Source organism: Notolabrus celidotus, chromosome 12, assembly GCF_009762535.1.
Source record: "Notolabrus celidotus isolate fNotCel1 chromosome 12, fNotCel1.pri, whole genome shotgun sequence".
Taxonomy (NCBI): Eukaryota; Metazoa; Chordata; class Actinopteri; order Labriformes; family Labridae; genus Notolabrus; species Notolabrus celidotus.
In genome coordinates this window covers 4,048,109-4,065,642 of record NC_048283.1, presented here as the reverse complement: position 1 = coordinate 4,065,642, position 17,534 = coordinate 4,048,109, and the positions used below count along the sequence as shown (strand labels likewise).

The 17,534-nt window shown below is 41.8% G+C and overlaps 2 protein-coding genes and 1 long non-coding RNA gene across 7 annotated transcripts in view; 1 reads left to right on the top strand and 2 right to left on the bottom strand.

Moving 5' to 3' along the window:
- Nucleotides 1-145, bottom strand: part of etv1 (ETS variant transcription factor 1) — a 33,030-nt gene extending 32,885 nt beyond the window's left edge. The window contains exon 1 of one of the 2 annotated variants that reach the window (XM_034698141.1): nt 35-145. The gene's annotated coding sequence lies outside the window, so the exon portion shown is untranslated. The remainder of the gene's footprint in view (nt 1-34) is intronic. The other variant, XM_034698140.1, reaches the window with a different exon arrangement.
- Nucleotides 146-2,187: 2,042 nt separating this feature from the next.
- LOC117823083 lies at nt 2,188-5,310 on the top strand. Its single transcript, XR_004633306.1, has 3 exons — nt 2,188-2,352; nt 4,241-4,410; nt 4,901-5,310. It is a non-coding gene; the product is annotated as an uncharacterized LOC117823083 (long non-coding RNA).
- dgkb (diacylglycerol kinase, beta) overlaps nt 2,415-17,534 on the bottom strand; it is a 103,133-nt gene continuing 88,013 nt past the window's right edge. For all 4 annotated transcript variants that reach the window (XM_034698136.1, XM_034698138.1, XM_034698137.1 and 1 more), the window contains 3 exons: nt 8,593-8,713; nt 8,409-8,469; nt 2,415-4,388 (listed from right to left, as the gene is read on the bottom strand). In XM_034698136.1, coding sequence (XP_034554027.1) covers nt 4,281-4,388; nt 8,409-8,469; nt 8,593-8,713 — 290 coding nt within the window. In that variant the 3' untranslated portion in view covers nt 2,415-4,280. The remainder of the gene's footprint in view (nt 4,389-8,408; nt 8,470-8,592; nt 8,714-17,534) is intronic.

The window sequence follows — 17,534 nt, the reverse complement described above, 5'->3', positions numbered from 1 at the left end:
GTTTAATTAAAATGTTATGTCCCAAAAGTTTTACCTCTTTCTTCAGTGTCTGGCTTTCCCTCTTCTGTTGCCTTTTTAGATGTTTCATTCCATTTGTTTCCCATAACTTGGCTGTTAAATGTAAAAGCATACTGCACATGTTTTATGTCTGCTAGCCTAGATTGTCCTGGTTAGAATTGACTTAAAGGTGCAGTTTGTAGAAAGGGGATTATATAACAGTATTGCTCCTGTGATGCATGAGAAGTATGATCCTTACTTTATCAAGTAATCTTTATTAAAACATGTGCATGGTGTATAGTTTGTTCATTCTGTGCTACTGTAGAAATGTTGATCTAGGATAACCCCCTGAAAGCGAACTTCACCCTTGCATTAAACACCTTACCAAAAGACGGACATATCGGAAGTCAGCAGTGGTCACCTGGTGCCATCTTGGATCCAGGCAGGGTTCCATTACCAGGCAGGTGAAGTGGATGTGAAGTGAAGCACTGTGTCACTCCTGCTGAACCCTCCCCTGAGGACCCAGAAACGCAGTTCAAGTGCAGGTGTGCACCCATCTGACACTAAGACACGCAGTAACAAACAAAGTGCCAATCCAGAAAGAAGAGTGGAGAGATTTCTTTTTTTTTTTTTACCACCATTCCTGAAAAGTTGACTTTTTAAAGAGGTTGCTGCTACAGAAGAATGTCTTTCAGTGGGTACCTTGAAAGTCAAACCTCATATGCAGAAATAAATGATTAAGACATCAGTGTTTTGCTGTTTGTTGTTTATGTATTTGTTTGAAACTGTGATCGCCTAAAAGGAAATGTACCATGTCTATCTACATTTACATTATGTGTTCCATTTCATTCTCATATAAAAGGAGTCAATTTTTTTGTTACAAGCTGTATCTATATCCATCTTCCTGCAAATGATTCATAGAAGAGACTGAAAATGGCTTAAAGTCATGTTCCTTGTATGGGTGTTACTTGTATCCTGGGTATTAGAGCCCACTCTTATTCTGACAAATGTAACACTTGTGATTCAATCTGTAAAATGTGGCAGGGCTTTTCACATTGCTAATTATATAATACTAATTTAAGGCTATGGAGGCTGACAAAAAGCTATTGTGAATCCCAAAGTTAAGACTTTTTAAGGCTCTTATGTTACTCTGCATTAATTGTCAGGGCCGGCCCGTGGCATAGGCAGTATGGGCAAATGCTAGGGGTGCCGGCTGGCCATAGGGGGCGCCACTTGCACCCTAAATTAGTGACGAAGAAAATGTGAAGATAATGGGATTTACTAAAATTGACTATGTACGTTAAGTTACATAAGTACACATAGAAAGATAGAGAGAGTAGATCAAATATAAAAAATGTTTGATCTACATTCTACCTTCATAAAAAAAAATCTAAATTCAAAATGTAAAGTAAAATAAACAAAAATCTATGTCATGTAAAACTATTGTATTCATATTTAGGGCTTTCGAATGTACATTAAAAAAGTTTTAACATTCATTTTAAAGAAACACAAGTGAGTTATCCTCATTAAACCTGATCTGTGAGAATTAAAGAACAACAATGGACTAAATCTTGATTTAAATGGTTAGTAATGGAGCAAAAAATCAGATTTAAAAAAATATGTATTGGGATTTTTTGGGGGTTCTGACACTTTTGGATAAATGAATATACTCCGGGTCAAACTGACCCAGGAACATTATTTCTGTTCCAGAGAAACGAACATGACAGGAGGGTTAAAGTGTCTGTTCTGTGAAAATTATTGTTATATAATGACTGAATGAATACTACTATTACATTATGTATTTTGAAATTGCATATTTTTTTCCTAGTGTTATTACCTTTGTATCAATGTTCTCTTAGAGGTCATTTTTATTTTTAAATAAAGAAAATCTGTAAAACTTAAAGCTTCATGTCAGTTGTCTTTAAGGGTATATGTGATGTGATTGTTGGTGGAGTTGGTTACAATACAAGGGGCACCAGCTGAAATCTTGCCTAGGGCACCAAGTCAGTTAGGGCCACCTCCAGTAATGGTAACAACTCTCCAGTTTGCTGTACTTGAAAATCCCTTGGAAATAAACAGTGTCATAGTTACAGAGCTACTTACATAGACAGCTAACTCATTAGATACCTGTCCATTGCATGAAGCAGGGCAGAGCTCGACAGAGCTGCTGCTGGGTTTGCACATATTAAATAGTAATGCTTCTTTTTAAATAGATGTAGTTAAAGTTTCAAATACTGTCCAAAATGTATCCTGACATGATAAATGTTACTTTTGATAACTGTAATAAAAGGTAAACTCACCAAAGAAAAGTCTTCTGAGCTGCAGCAGCTCTGCCAAGCAGCCACAAAAGTAAAGGTAAGTAGTTTTGCTCTAGCGTTAAGGGGACAAAGGTTAAATTACTAAGAATACCAAACCACTTTCTCAAACAACAAAGCTTTATTATCACTTTTCTCAGTCACATTTGCAGGCATAGTTTGTTTTAGGCAGAACAACATGGTGTGAGTTCAACTGTGAAGAAACGTGACAAGCAGAAAAAACAATACTGAGTACAAAAATACAACCTCATCGTACAAATGCTGCAAAGTACAAATCAAAGAGATGGAGATTCATTGGACCTCAGTCTGTACTGGGGTTTGGCACTTTTCAGGACTGAAACAGTCGAACCTGGAGTTGCTCTCTGAAAACAATCAGGCGTACAGTCATGTTAAAAAACAACACATTTATCATGTGTGTGTGTTTAGAGCTGTAACTTATCCCAAGAATATTGTGAAGCATTAACTTTTGGTGAAATTGACTAAGACAAGTTTTCTTTAACGCAGAAAAATACAGAATTTTACCATCACTATTTATAACAACGCCCTCTTTAATGCATGTACAGCAGTTTGTAACTTTGCAAGAGTGCCCTGCAAATATATATTGTTATTTTTGTGCATATAAGGAGACTCTTCAGTGTATTTGGCAGTTTCAAGTGAATATAAAAACGTCATCATCAGGTCTTATAGAAAGCATGTGCATGTGTAATTGGCTGTAAAATGCCTCAGAAATCTGTAATTATAGGAAGGGATAGATTTTCAGCATTGATTCTTTAAATCCAGCTTGTACAATATATATGTCAATAGTCATTTTGTATTTAGGCTTTAATTGGTTAATGTTGTCTTGTGTGTGCAGCGGACTGTAAACACTCAACAGCAGACATCAGAGCGAATCAATGACCAGGGGAGGTCAAAATGCTTCTCTTGAATATCCAACTACACAGTTACTGGAGCAACATGAACGAACACTACACTTTTTTTCTGTTACATTTTCTTTTTTTTTCATACTCTCAAAGGTGTCTGAGTATCTTCAAAAACACACAGGATCCGATCAAAACGCAGCCATCATATAGATAAAGAGTGATATGGTTAAACCGAGCGGCACTCTAGATTTAGATTCAACAACGATCAATTTCCACAAGTGTCAGAACAGATCCTGGTCACTCATGCAACACAAAGTGTGCACACAATTGGTAAAACTGTCTGGAAAATCTGTGGTGCGACGTCAAACAAAGAGTGTCATGCATTTTTTATGAGGATCAATAATCATTCCTAATCTTTTTCACCGACGGAGCAGCAGCACATCAGATCAAAAACATGACATTGCAGGATGACTTGCAGGAACTGTGCAAAGAAAAGCGAGTGTTTCTTTGTCTTTTCAAGACTTGAAGCCATTCAGGAGAGAAGCGCTGATGAAATGCTGAGCACAGAAACTTCACTTCTTACTACACACTCGGGAAAAGATCATCCGCGAAACACCAGATATGTCAGCTTCAACAGCAGCATCCTCATTCACTGTCCATCATGCATCAGGGGTATGCAAATGCAAAAAACTGTTAAAAAACATCAATAGCAGCAAATATGAATAAATAAATAAATACATCTTATCACAAAACACATTCGTCTGTGGGTGTTTTTTTTCCACATGGCACAGATCACAACAGCAGAAATAAAAACAGACTTTTATAAAACCGGACCATCCCGAAATAGCTTCAGTATTTTTGGAGCTAAACTACAGTACAGGCTGAGGCGTCAGTTCTAAACACACCTCACTCTGGATGAATCAAGGCCTTCTCAGTGACATCTCCACGCTGCAGGTGATACTTACTGCACCTGCAGCTTGCTACTGGAAGCTGGGCTATCAAACAGGCATCAAAGACCCCTTCACTAACGGGCCGGATGATGATCGACTTGTGTTTGCTGATCTGCAGGTGTTTTTGTGACGACTCGAAGGTCTGGGACTGTGATGGATCAGTCTTTGCTCTCTGTGCGTGTTCGCCTGACGATGGAGGAGAAGCAGCTCCGGCCTTGTTGAGGTCCCATTAACATGGCGGCCTGGTTCTTGTGGATGATCTCAATCTAGTGGTGGAAAAAAGGAAAGGTAACATTTTGATTTACTCTCAGATCTGTCAACAAAATGTTATCCAGCAACTTGACCCATTAGACTTCAGTTTGATTGAAGAGAGAGCTTCATTGATCCAGTTGTGATCATTTTATACACATTACCTTATACCTCTTTAGCTCTCCACATGGACTGTTAACTTACCTTTAACCAAAGCTTTCAAAAGGACAATAATACTCCATCAGCAAATGGAAACCAGACACCACAAATGGTCCCCTCCATGTTCAAATTCTGTATCAATATGCTGATATGAAGCTCAGCGTAAACGTAAGCAGGAAGACTGATACATATTCATTCATTCAGTCATCACTCTGCATCTCTCTCTCTCTCCCTTACTATCTCCTCCTGCGTCTCTCTCTGGGTGTTTCCTCTTCAAGGTATGCACCAACCAGATTCTGTCATGACCTCTCTCAACCAATCATCCTGCTGCTGCCAAACGTGAAACCTGTTCTCCTCTCTGCTCCGTCAGTTTGCCGTTTCAGCGTGGATTGTTGTGACCCTCCTCCACCCCTGTCTCCTCTAGTCCTCGTCAGTGTGTCAGTTCTTCAGATGTCCAACCCTTCCTCACTTCCTGTATCCTTCCATCACCACCACCACAACCAGTGTCTAGACTCTAAGGGGTTATCCTATCCTGCAGTTGGCTTCACCACCACTTTGGTGATTAGATCCCATAAAGACATCTTCAAAGACACCGCATGTTTAACATCCTTTCTAAATCTTGTTAAATAAGTTATTGTTTAAGTCTCTCCTGATTGATATCTGTTAGTAGAGATTATCACAGTGGCGGAAACTTTTGTAAAACCTTCTCAATCTTGTCAGTATTTAATAAATAAGACTCTACTTCATGTTATGAACAACTTGTACATGCTGGCCAATAAATCATACTTGGGCATTTTGGACACATGTCACATTCTGCAGGAGTTCGTCTCAGGGTTTATTGAGTCTGATGCATTTAGAATATTAATTGTCAGTTAACCTTTATGACTAAGTTTCTTTTTTTTAAAGTTATATTTTTGGGCTCTTTTCCTTTATTGTTAGGACAGCTGGAGAGAGACAGGAAATGTGGGGAAGAGAGTGGGGGAAGACATGCAGCAAACGGTCGCAGCCGGGAGTCAAACGAGGACTATAGCCTCTGTATGTGGGGCGCTTAGACCACTAGGCCACCAGCGCCCCCAAAACAGTGAAGTTTTTAACCCTTATTCCATTTTGCTCAGTGTTATGTCTCCACAGAAAGTGAACGTGAGACATACAACACTTTGGCGGTCCCTCCACACTTATAGGCTGATTTATACTTCTCCCCTACTCCCCTACGCAGCAGGGGCTGACGCGAACATGAGCACCACATACTTGTGCGTCGGTGTGTCTGTGTCACGCAGCAATTCTCCGCCGAAACGCCTGAGGGCAGTGCGGTCTCTCTGATAGCCGGCCGCCTGCTTCCTGTCCCGCTACGATCTCTGTTTACTTTTCCACAGAGTTTCAGAGCGTGTTCTGTTAATCTACAGCTGATACATGTTGCTGTTTATCATACAGACATGATTAAATGAAGAATAGAGAGGAGGAGATGAAATACACGACCGATGTGCGGCCGATGTCCGGGATTCCGGAAGTGTTGTAAATGCGGGAAAGACAAAGCCGCCGAGCGGACCAATCACCGGGCTTGCGGTCCGCGTCGGCTCTATGGGGAGTTACATTTTGGAGGAGGTGCACGTCAGCTGCGTGCGTAGGCCTCGGCGTAGGTACGGGAGCTACGCGCATAGGGTACGCCGTTGATTCAACGCAGAAGTATAAATCAGCCTTTACTCTGGCTATGCATGGAGGCAAATGTACGAAGTAGAGTTTGCAGGGCGGCTTGTAGTGATGAAAGTCAGGGTTGTAGCTCCTGATTTGCCTTATCATGGTTGAAAAGAGGTTTTTATTTTGTCAAAGCTATGATTGTCTGATGAATTATTGAACTGGGAAGGCTAAATCTGTATTAATCTCTCTAAGTTTTCTTCCTGCTATACTTGCATTCTTTCCAAATGTCTCTCACTTGTGAGAAAACCGTCCTGACTGGCGAGCACAGATTTAATATCTGTACACTACCAGTCAAAAGTTTGGACACACCTTCTCATTCAATGGTTTTTATTTATTTTAATTATTTTCAACATTGTAGATTAATACTGAAGACATCAAAACTATGAAATAATCTGGTTTTGCCATAATCTGGATTAGAAAGAATCTCTTTTACAAGGGAAATAAGAAGTAACCATGAAAAGCTTTTGTGATTTCTTGCAAAACTTTTTAGAGATCTTGCAAAAGTGAAAAAATAAATAAACAAGAAGTTCCCTCCATGTGGGGCTCCTTAAAAATCTGACAATGCATCAACAATAAAAAATTACAAACTGGGTCTATATGGGTTTTTGTCAAATTATGAGTGCACTTTTAAGATCCCTTAATGCAGAAAACTTTGAAAAGGCCTGGTGTTCACGTCTCTGATAATGAATTTTACATACATTATGGTAAAGAATGTGCTTCAGAGCTATAATATCCCAGAATATCCTGTTTTCAAACAACTGTGCTGTTTATGTTGGAGGTTGAGATTGTAGATCAATAAGACAACAAACACCAGCCATCAAGGAGGTTGTCGTATTAAGCACATAGTTCATTTCACTGTCGCATTAAAGAGTGTAAGCGCAGTAATGGGGAGAGGAAATGCTGCCATCTGCATTAAAGGGACCACGCTCACTTCAAAGGAAAGCTGCCATTTATTGTACTTGCACTCTGACTCGGCAGCAATTACCAGCTTTTGTATGCTTTCTCCTGTCATTAAACCTGATTGATCCTAATGTTTGTGATTTACAAAAAAAAATTATAACCTTTTAAAGGGAGGAAGATCTGAAGGAATACTTGAAAAACATGAGGAGGACAGCTGAGCTCTGTTTTAAAGATGCAACATGAAGCATTTATGGGCATCAAGAGCCCCAGTTACAGAACAATGTGGTCTTTAAAAATTAAGCAATAAGAAAATTAGACATGTAATGGAGTCTTTAGCCATTTGAAATAAACCAAAGGAAGAAAACTAAAAGAAAAGAGTCCTAAAAACTCACATTTTACTGGAGCGATGATTAAAAACAGTCAAATGTGAGTTTCCAGCAGTAAATTCAGACCTAGTTATGAGTTATCAAAATGCAAATGGATTGATAGTGTTAAATATGTTATGCATGCAGAGGAACTGAGACTCATTTGCATAGTTGTTGTTGTTAATAATTAGTGGGTTAACATCCCAACAACTGTGATGTTTTTATAAGCATTTAACAGGTCGACTGATTTCTCATCCCGCTCTGACGTGCAGGTTGAGACTCAGAAATCATTTGCAGCACAATTATGTGTTGTCAGATCCTAACTTTACTCTGTGGATTCGTGCCAGCGGACACAAGAGCACTTGCAGGCTACTCGTTTCGTCACGCTCGGGATATTTCAGCGTTTCTGGACTGATCCATATGTAAATCTCAGCAGCTCTTCATCTGCAGTGGTGTTGTAATTAAAGCAAAACACAGCCGTAATCAGCGCACACTGAGGAGTTTCATTTTGAAAAATGAACATCACGGACAGAGGGCAAACACTCGAGGAACGGCACGTTTGAGACGCAGGCGGTAAACAATAATAGGACTGAAAAACAACACAAGGCAGAGATCTGTGGGGGAAACACAGGGACAGATACCACACTAGAGTCTACCTTGTCTTTGTGTTGTTTAACAGCAAACAGTAGTATTTATTGATCACTATATCACTTAGACTTGATGTCAGGCTGAAACTTGAGTAAGTTGATCCATCTTTACATTTTAAAGATTTGTATTTCTGGGCTTTTATGCCTTCATTCAGAGAGATAGGACAGTGGATACATCAGCAAACTGGGAGACAGAATGAGGAACAACATGTAATGAAACATGAGTGTGATGGACACTGAAGAGACACAATGGAAGCATCTAATAACTTACAGTGCAGGGGGTCTGCATCCAAGGTTCCCCATCAATCTGCATCGGGAGGGATTTACTGGTTCTGTCAGAGAGAGAGAGAGACGTTAAATGAAACTTAATGCAAATATTTAGAAGCAAAAATAACGTTTTCTATGTTTTATTATATATATATACAGTATGTTTATAAGTCCAGGTGAACTCTGACCTGATGGTGACAGAGGAGCACTGTGCCAGGCGTCTTCCAGCGCTCTTCAGGCCGGTGTAGATCTGACCCATCTCCATCGCTCCCTCCAGACCCACCACCTCCAGCAGCTGGTCGGAGAGGTCTGAGAACACAAACACACACATGAGGTTAAACTGAAGGCTAGTCAAAAAGAAAAACAGCAAGAGAATGACTAAGATTACATTTAATTTACAGATTTTAGAGATGTGATGTGTTTGAAAACTCTGCAAGAAATGGCCTCACAATGAATGAAACACAGCTGTAGACTTTGTGTTTCTGTTCACATGCCTTTTTAACTCTGTCAATACAAATCAGCCCACCTCAAAAATTAGGAAATGCTCACAATTCAAACAAAGTTTGTAGAGTTGGTTTCTTTCAGATTAGTTTAGGACCACCTTGTTTTTTATTAATAAGAACAATTTGCCATCACTGCCCCGACTCTCTGGAACTCTCTCCCCCCAAACATCCACAATTCTGGCTCTCTTCACTCATTTACAAACCAACTCAAAACCAACCTCTTTGCTCTTGTTGTAGATTATCACAAGTGAGGTTTAAAAAAATTAAATAAATCTCAGTTTGTTTAGGGTTTTATAAAAAATGTTTTGTATTTTTATTTTTATTTTTTTATTTTTTTTTTACCTTTTCCACTTATTTATCTTCTAAATATTCACCACTTTATTTATTATTTTTTTATTTCCATTTAAAGCGTCTCTGAGTACATAGAAAAGCACTATATAAGTTATCAACTTTTATTATTATTAATTTGATTAAAAATAAGTTTTCAAATTGATGTTTTTTTCTATTTATTTGGCAACTACATCATACATTTTGATGGTTTATTTACTGAGATAACTTTTTACTCTATGTTGTGCCGAGAGACGACCCTGCAGCAAGTGAAAATACACTGCAGCCAGTACCAGAACATTTGGGTTACAGAGCTCTGAGGGTTAAACTGAGATTTTGGTAGATCCTTTGGACTGCTAAATAAATAAATGAGTCAATATTGGATAAATACAAAGTTTCAGCTCTTTATTCCCCTTAATTCTGATGAATCTGAAAGAGTGTCACAGCAGGAGGTAAGAGGTACGAGACAGGAAGAAGGAAACGCACCAAGAAAGTGAGGAAGAAGACGAGAGAAACATGATCTTCCTCTCTTCAGACTCTGTCCTCTTCTTCCTCCTCCTCTAAACATTCAGCATCCACATTATATAAAAAGAATAACAGCACCGAGAACAACAGGCTACAAACACAACAGCTATTAATTAGATTGCACCGGCAATGCAGAGCAATCTAGTGATAATATAATTATTAATTTCTCTTCTGTTTTGCAGTTATGAGCATTGATTTTGCCCCTGCTGGAAGCCCAGAGTCACGCAGGGCCCATCTGTTTCAGCGGCCCCGCTCTGCCTCCGACTCTCCATCGACTCGTCCCTCCACGAATTAAGGAGCTGCTGCCTCGCTGCTGGGAGCTCGCAGACTCTAATTGAAACTAAGACCCATTTTTAGTCACTGGGTGCGTGTGAGAGAGTTAGCTCGCTGTCACTGCTGCTCCGTCGCTGTCATGTTTATCTGAGGCGTGTTGGTTTCCTGAAGGAGTGTCGTGGGTTATGTCGCCGCTGTCCTGAGGTGTTGTTGTTGCTGCTGAGCCGTGGTGTCCAGCTGTCACGGTGGTGATGGACATGCGTCTGAGCCTATCAGGGTGCTGGGCTGTGAGTGCGGTGCTTTCCAGGGTTAGGAGTGTGAGTGTGCGTACATGCCCGGGAAGTTGACCTCCTGACACCGGGCTTTAAACCTGCTCCCCCCCAACTCTGACTTCTCACGTTAATGCAATCTGCTCACACAGACCTGGCCTGACATGTGTGATAGACGGCGTCACGGTGGCGGGAGGAATTCCTTGTAGCCTGGGGCGACAAAGATTCAGTAAACCTAAGAGTGGTTGTTGTCTGAGAGACCACAGAGCCTCTCTAACACACAAAACAAGGTCAGGGTGAGGCTTGATCCAAAAAGGCAACTGGACTTAGCTGAAGCTGTGAAGACATTTCACCTCTTGACCTCAAGGCTTCTTCAGACACTAAGGATGCCTTTTTCAATGAAGCTTTGAATCACCATGACCTGGATGACAGAAAATCTTTACATACGAGGCCACCAAATGTTGAATAAGAAGTGGTATGGCTGTATGTTCTCCTGTGCTCTCCGTCTCTTTCTCCTTAAGTTGTCTCTTTAGCTCGTCATACTGAGTCCTGTTCTGATCTCAGAGCAGAAAGACTTCAAGAGTGTCTTTCAGCCTCTCAGTCTTGTTGTGTTTCATTGTTTTGTTCCTTGGTTGGTCTTGTTTGAGGATGTAATCCTTTACGTGTCAATAATTATAAATCTTGGGTCCCATGAGGTGTTCTCTGTGGTTCATTCTAAGTCCGTTTGAGGAAAGTAGTTCACACCAGAAGCTTGCCTGATGGTGGGGTTTAACAGCAACAACAAAAACTTAAAAGTCAACTTGAATACTTTCAGTGCTATTGTGATATTCCTGATAACCAGGGGAATATTTACACCAATCTTAATCCTGTGTACAGTTAACACAACAATACTTGGGTTGAAACGAAGACAATCGGGGCGCTGGTGGCCTCGCGGTCTAAGCACCCCACATACAGAGGCTATAGCCCTCGTCGCAGACGTCACTGGTTCGATTCCCGGCCGTGACCATTTACTGCATGTCTTCCCCCGATCTCTACTCCCCATGTTTCCTGTCTCTCTTCAGCTGTCCTGTCATAAAGGCAAAAATGCTAAAAGAAACAAAACAAACTAAAACGTTACTTAAAAAAAGAAAAAAGAAAAAAAGAAATGAAGACAGCCATACTCAATGGTGACAACTCAACATTTAAAGCTGATTCTCCTTACTTTTATTGTTATTGTTTGTGTCTGCTTGGATTTCAGTGACATTAATGCGGCTGTGGTACTGTACTATACTGTACTAGCCAAGATGATGCTAGCTTGGTTAATCATAAAGCCTTGAGGCAGAAAAGACTCTCCAGGCCCTTTAGAAAAGTAAAAAAAACTGAAGGAGTCACCTCTGCAATAAAAGCTTGAGATGGACAGAATTGAGGGGTCAGCAGCTATCACTAGAAGCATGTGCATTCACAATTCACGGTAGCTTTGATATTAACAATTAACAGTTAAAGGTGCAGTTGGTAAGAATGGGGTAAAAACTGTTATTTTTTTGTGTTTGGAGAAAAAGTCATAGTACCCATCGGCATTCATCAGCAACTGGAGTAATTTGAGATTATGTTGCCTTTGTATCCAGCAATTTTATAACTCCTATCGTCCTGTTATCACAGACCAATCAGAGCTACTCCCCGACCTTATGTCTTCCTGATTGGTTGTGAAGCCGGCACTCCTTCCTGAGAACACGAATGAGAAGTACACAAAGTTTGTTGCAACAATGGCGAACAGCGGAGAGCCTCGAGATAAACTTCCAATTCGTCCTTTGGCCAAGACCGCATACACAAGCAAAACACTGTGAAGATACCTAAGGGCTCGTAGAGAAGGAGGCATCCAAGAAAGACTTTTGGGGAGGGGGGAGAAATCTGGTAGTGTTGACATTAGAAATTTCTCTATGAACTGATGTTTATTCCACGACTACCAACAGCAGCTTTAAGTTAACCGTGTGTTTGGTTAGCAGAAAGAGGAGGATGTCAGTACTCTGACTCCACCTTTCAAGCCCTACTGCAGAGACTTTGACTCCCAATGACGTCACCAGCTCAGTATGTCAGTGTGTTGACTTTTGTACAACAGGAGGAGGTAAAGATGTGTCATTCATGTTCATATAAGGTCGATTAGATTGGATTGGAAACTTTTTGTTGTCCCCAAGTGCCCTTTAGGGTCGACACAAACAATACACAACATACAAAACAAAGACAGCTCCCATGGGTGTTATCATGAGACACTAAGTTCATCAGTCCTGCTTCAGCTCGTCCTAAACCTCTCTGCTGATAGAACAAATGATCAAAGATGCGTGTTTTAATTTGGTCCTCCTAGTGTAAGTGACCTAACACGCTGCATACACAGGAGCTGAATGCAGACTGACAGCTGATGAATGAGTGTCCACATGGGAGATTCACAAAAAACACGGTGGCTTTATTGTCCGTAATGTGTTCCTGTCAGAGCGTGGAATAAGAAACAGGGTCCTCGTCACTGTCAAACATCCACCTGTCGAGGCCGGTGGCTGCACCCTGACACACGAGGATCAACAGGGAGAGAGCGGGGGCGTAAAAGAGGGAGAGCAGCGGGGCCGGGAGCCCATCAGCTGAAAGTTAAACTAAAGGGGAATGGCGGGAGAAGTACGAGGCCGATCCTCCAATGAAAGCTTCATGGGGCTTGTCACGGGGCATCAGTCCCAAGCACCAACCCCTCCACCCACGCATGGACCCCCCATGACCCTCCCTCGTCTCCCCTCCCCAGCAAAAACCTCAGTCCCATTCTAAATAATTCACTCCACAGCCATTCCCTTCCACCTGAGGGGCTTGTCTCCTGGCGTCACCAGCGGGACGATTTAACAGCTCTCGAAAGGTCAGAGTTTTTTTATCCCCCAGCCTCCCTCCCTCTACACACCCACCCACACACACACACACAAACACACACAAACACACACGCAGAATAATCCCTTGGAACAGTTTGATCCATGCGTTGTGCTCGGCGGTGCCCCCTCTGGGCTAATGCACTCCTGTGTTTACCTCTAAATACGTCGTTCTCTTGATCTGACAAGTTAGGCTGCTCACCTTGAGGGCACCTTTAGCAAGGGCAACCACTCACACACACATGCATACACACAGGTGCACACACATCAATACACAGACACAAAGGGGCATGAACACACAGACATAGTGGCCTCCCCTCTCAAACTAAGTGCCTTCTCTGGTTCAGACTGTGTGTTTCTTTTCTGTATAACCACAAACTGTAAACTGATTGATTTTTATTCAGGGATTAATGGAGTGTTCATCGGAGCAAGGTTGAGCTTTAGATTGATCAACTATCTCCCTCACACTCCGCCCTCCTGCTGCCAAAACGTACCTTCGTCACACAGACACACCATCACATTAAAAAAAGTTATAACCATCCTGACATGCAACAGTTTTTGAAAGCAGGATTTTTTTTTTTGAAGGTGAAGCACCTTCTGGATCCAAAATGAACCAAAAATTGAATTGAAAAATTCATGAGCTGTGTCCCAATTCAGGGCTAAGATACTTCATGAGCCAGCCTTTTGGAGGATCTGGTAGCTTGCATAGACAGTCACTTCTATGTCTGGTCAGCTGAGCATAAAACTAGAAACAGGTGTTGCAGCCTGGCTCTGAAGAACACGATCGGTCTTGTTTGATGCAGATCGTCTCTGAGTTCTCTCTCAAACTTCCCTAAAAATGGGAATAAAGAAAACCACAGTTGTTGTTGTCAAATGCAGAGATTATATAATGCATGCTTGTTGGCTTCTCATGGCGTGAAATGTACTAAAATTGGGAAAAAGGAAGAATGAAAGGATTGACCCAATGCATTCTTTGCAGCTCGGGTAAAGTAGGATGCATCTATCAACCACATTTGGAATAAGACAGCCCCAGACACAATCCGTCTTCACATGTGCTCTTTGAGGGATGCAGCCTCTGAACTTGGACGCAGCTATGGACACCCTCACAGAGATCTGCTCTTCTGCTCTACACGCTTTGACCATTAGAGTCTCTGAGGGGATAACTGGAAGTCATGTTTTAGCAACTTCCACCTCAACTATGGCTGCAAACACTCAATCTCAGCATGAAACTTTAAAACCAAGTCCTGTGTCATTTCAACACACCTAATCAAGACATGTGAGAGGATTTACCACAAACAGCAAACCAACCAAGAAATAGTGGGGATATGTACAGATACTTATGTGTTTTGAATCTCCCCTTTGATTGGCTTTGCATTGTTGTTTCTCCAGGTTGGTAAAAGTCCTGTCTTCTTGTGCAGTTACAATTCTACATTCCTTGCAAGGTGAATATTGTTTTTGTCAAATAAAATCGGCAGAATGATACATTTTGAGAAGAAACTTGAACCTCTAAGTTGAAGCTTAAAGATCCTCAACATTTCAGGTTGGTATTTCTGATGAATGCAAATTTTACTTCTTCCAAACAACTGTCACAACTCTGCACACATACTAGGAAATACCACCATCCTCCAGCTGCACAAATGAATCAGTCATGCTTTAAGCTGCAGACAAGGTCAGCCTGCTATAAAATGTAGCTGATCTTAAGAAACTCAGACCCAAATGCTAATGTTTGTATTTTACGCCTGATTTTGATATTTTTTAGCGCTTCACTTTGCTGTCTGATTTAAGAAAAAATACACATATGTTGATTTAAACTAAGCACAAAGTAAAGCAGAGGATGACAGGGATGTAAATTTGCAGGTTGAATCTCTTCAACCGAAGCTTTCTGGACTTTCCTCTTCCCCAAAAGTCCTTCAAGTGGCTCACATCATTCCACATGCTACACCAGAGCAGTTGAGTCATTCTGCTTGGTTCATTCATATATTCCCATTGACGGGCTTCCTTTTGACGTAAATGGATTCAGGGGTATGCCCAACACCCCCCTCAGTCTGCTCCTGTTAACTGAACCTGTCCACTGGAGCCTAAACACACCATTAATACACCAGTGACAGTCCCAAACACTGACATGATTGTACCTCTACTTTGCAAACAAAACCTGCTAGCTGTGATTCACCTTGTCGTCAGTGAAATATTCATGCCCTGTGAAAAAGTTTGGTCCAAAGTTTGGTCTTTGATCTACCTGATAGGAGCAAGGACACCTACACTGTCAAACCCGTTCAACGTTCAGTATTATTGTCCATTAGGGCTCACTAACTACGGTCTACGGTGTACACAGGGCTTCAAAAGTGCTTCTGATGACTCAGCGTTTTCCAACCACTTGTTGAGTCTCTCAGCTGAAAAAAAAAAAAAAGACCCACACCATGTTGAGGTTTCTGTGTTTGAAAAAAAATGTTTTCATCAACGTTAGCGGCCCTCTGAGGCTGTTCTGTAGGCACGACACATCTTTGAGATCAGGCACACAATCTGCAAAATAACACCTCCATGACCATCTCTCTTTGTGATGTTGGGAAGGTCATGTTTGACTCATTTTTCATCTGAGTGTAAACCACCAAAGTCATCAGGAGTAATCCTCTAGGAACCATGAATGTCAATGGAAAGCATCTTGACATTCACACAGCATCACACACTTTTTGCTGGAAACTGCTCCTCTAGTGCAGTTGTTCTCAAAGTGGGGTCTTGGGATCCCTGGGGGCCTAAAGGGTTAGGGTTAGGGTTTAGGGGTTAGGGTTAGGGTTTGTGTTAGGATTAGGGTTAGGGTTAGGGTTAGGATTAGGGTTAGGGTTAGGGTTAGGATTAGGGTTAGGGTTAGGGTTAGGATTAGGGTTAGGGTTAGGGTTAGGGTTAGGATTAGGGTTAGGGTTAGGGTTAGGATTAGGGTTAGGGTTAGATTTAGGGTTAGGGTTAGGGTTAGGATTAGGGTTAGGGTTAGGATTAGGGTTAGGATTAGGGTTAGGATTAGGGTTAGGGTTAGGGTTAGGATTAGGGTTAGGGTTAGGGTTAGGGTTAGGATTAGGGTTAGGGTTAGGATTAGGGTTAGGGTTAGGGTTAGGGTTAGGATTAGGGTTAGGGTTAGGGTTAGGATTATGGTTAGGGTTAGGATTAGGGTTAGGGTTAGGGTTAGGGTTAGGGTTAGGATTAGGGTTAGGGTTAGGGTTAAGATTAGGGTTAGGGTTAGGGTTAGGATTAGGGTTAGGGTTAGGGTTAGGATTAGGGTTAGGGTTAGGATTAGGGTTAGGGTTAGGGTTAGGATTAGGGTTAGGGTTAGGGTTAGGATTAGGGTTAGGGTTAGGGTTAGGATTAGGGTTAGGGTTAGGGTTAGGATTAGGGTTAGGGTTAGGGTTAGGATTAGGGTTAGGATTAGGGTTAGGGTTAGGGTTAGGATTAGGGTCAGGATTAGGGTTAGGGTTAGGGTTAGGATTAGGGTTAGGGTTAGGGTTAGGATTAGGGTTAGGGTTAGGGTTAGGATTAGGGTTAGCGTTAGGATTAGGGTTCTAATTAGGGTTAGGGGTTAGGGTTAGGGTTAGGGTTCTGGTTAGGATTAGGATTAGGGTGAGGATTTGGGTTAGGGTTAGGTTTAGGGTTAGGGTTAGGGTTCTGGTTAGGGTTAGGGTTCTGGTTAGGGTCCAGAACCAGAATCAAACCAGAACCAAACCAGAACCAAACCAAACAGAACCAGAACCAAACTCAAGCAAACCGAACCAGAACCAAACCAGAACCGAACCGAACCGAACCGAACCAGAACCGGACCAGAACCCAACCAGAACCCAACCAAACAGGGCCAGAGCCAAACTCAAACAAACCGAACCAGAACCGAACCAGAACCGAACCAGAACCGAATCAGAACCGAACCAGAACCGAACCAGAACCGAACCAGAATCGAACCAAAACTGAACCAAAACCAAACCAGAACCGAACCAGAACCGAACCAGAACTGAACCAAACAGAACCAGAACCAAACGGAACCAGAACCGAACCAGAACCGAACCAGAACCGAACCAAAACTGAACCAAACAGAACCAGAACCAAACAGAACCAGAACCGAACCAGAACCGAACCAGAACCAGAACCGAACCAGAACCGAACCAGACTCAAGCAAACAGAACCAGAACCAAACTCAAGCAAACAGAACCAGAACCAAACTCGACCAAACCGAACCAGAACCGAACCAGAACCGAACCAGAACCGAACCAGAACTGAACCAAACTCAAGCAAACAGAACCAGAACCAAACTCAAGCAAACAGAACCAGAACCAAATTCCAACAAACAGAACCTGAACCAGAACCAACTCAAGCAACCAGA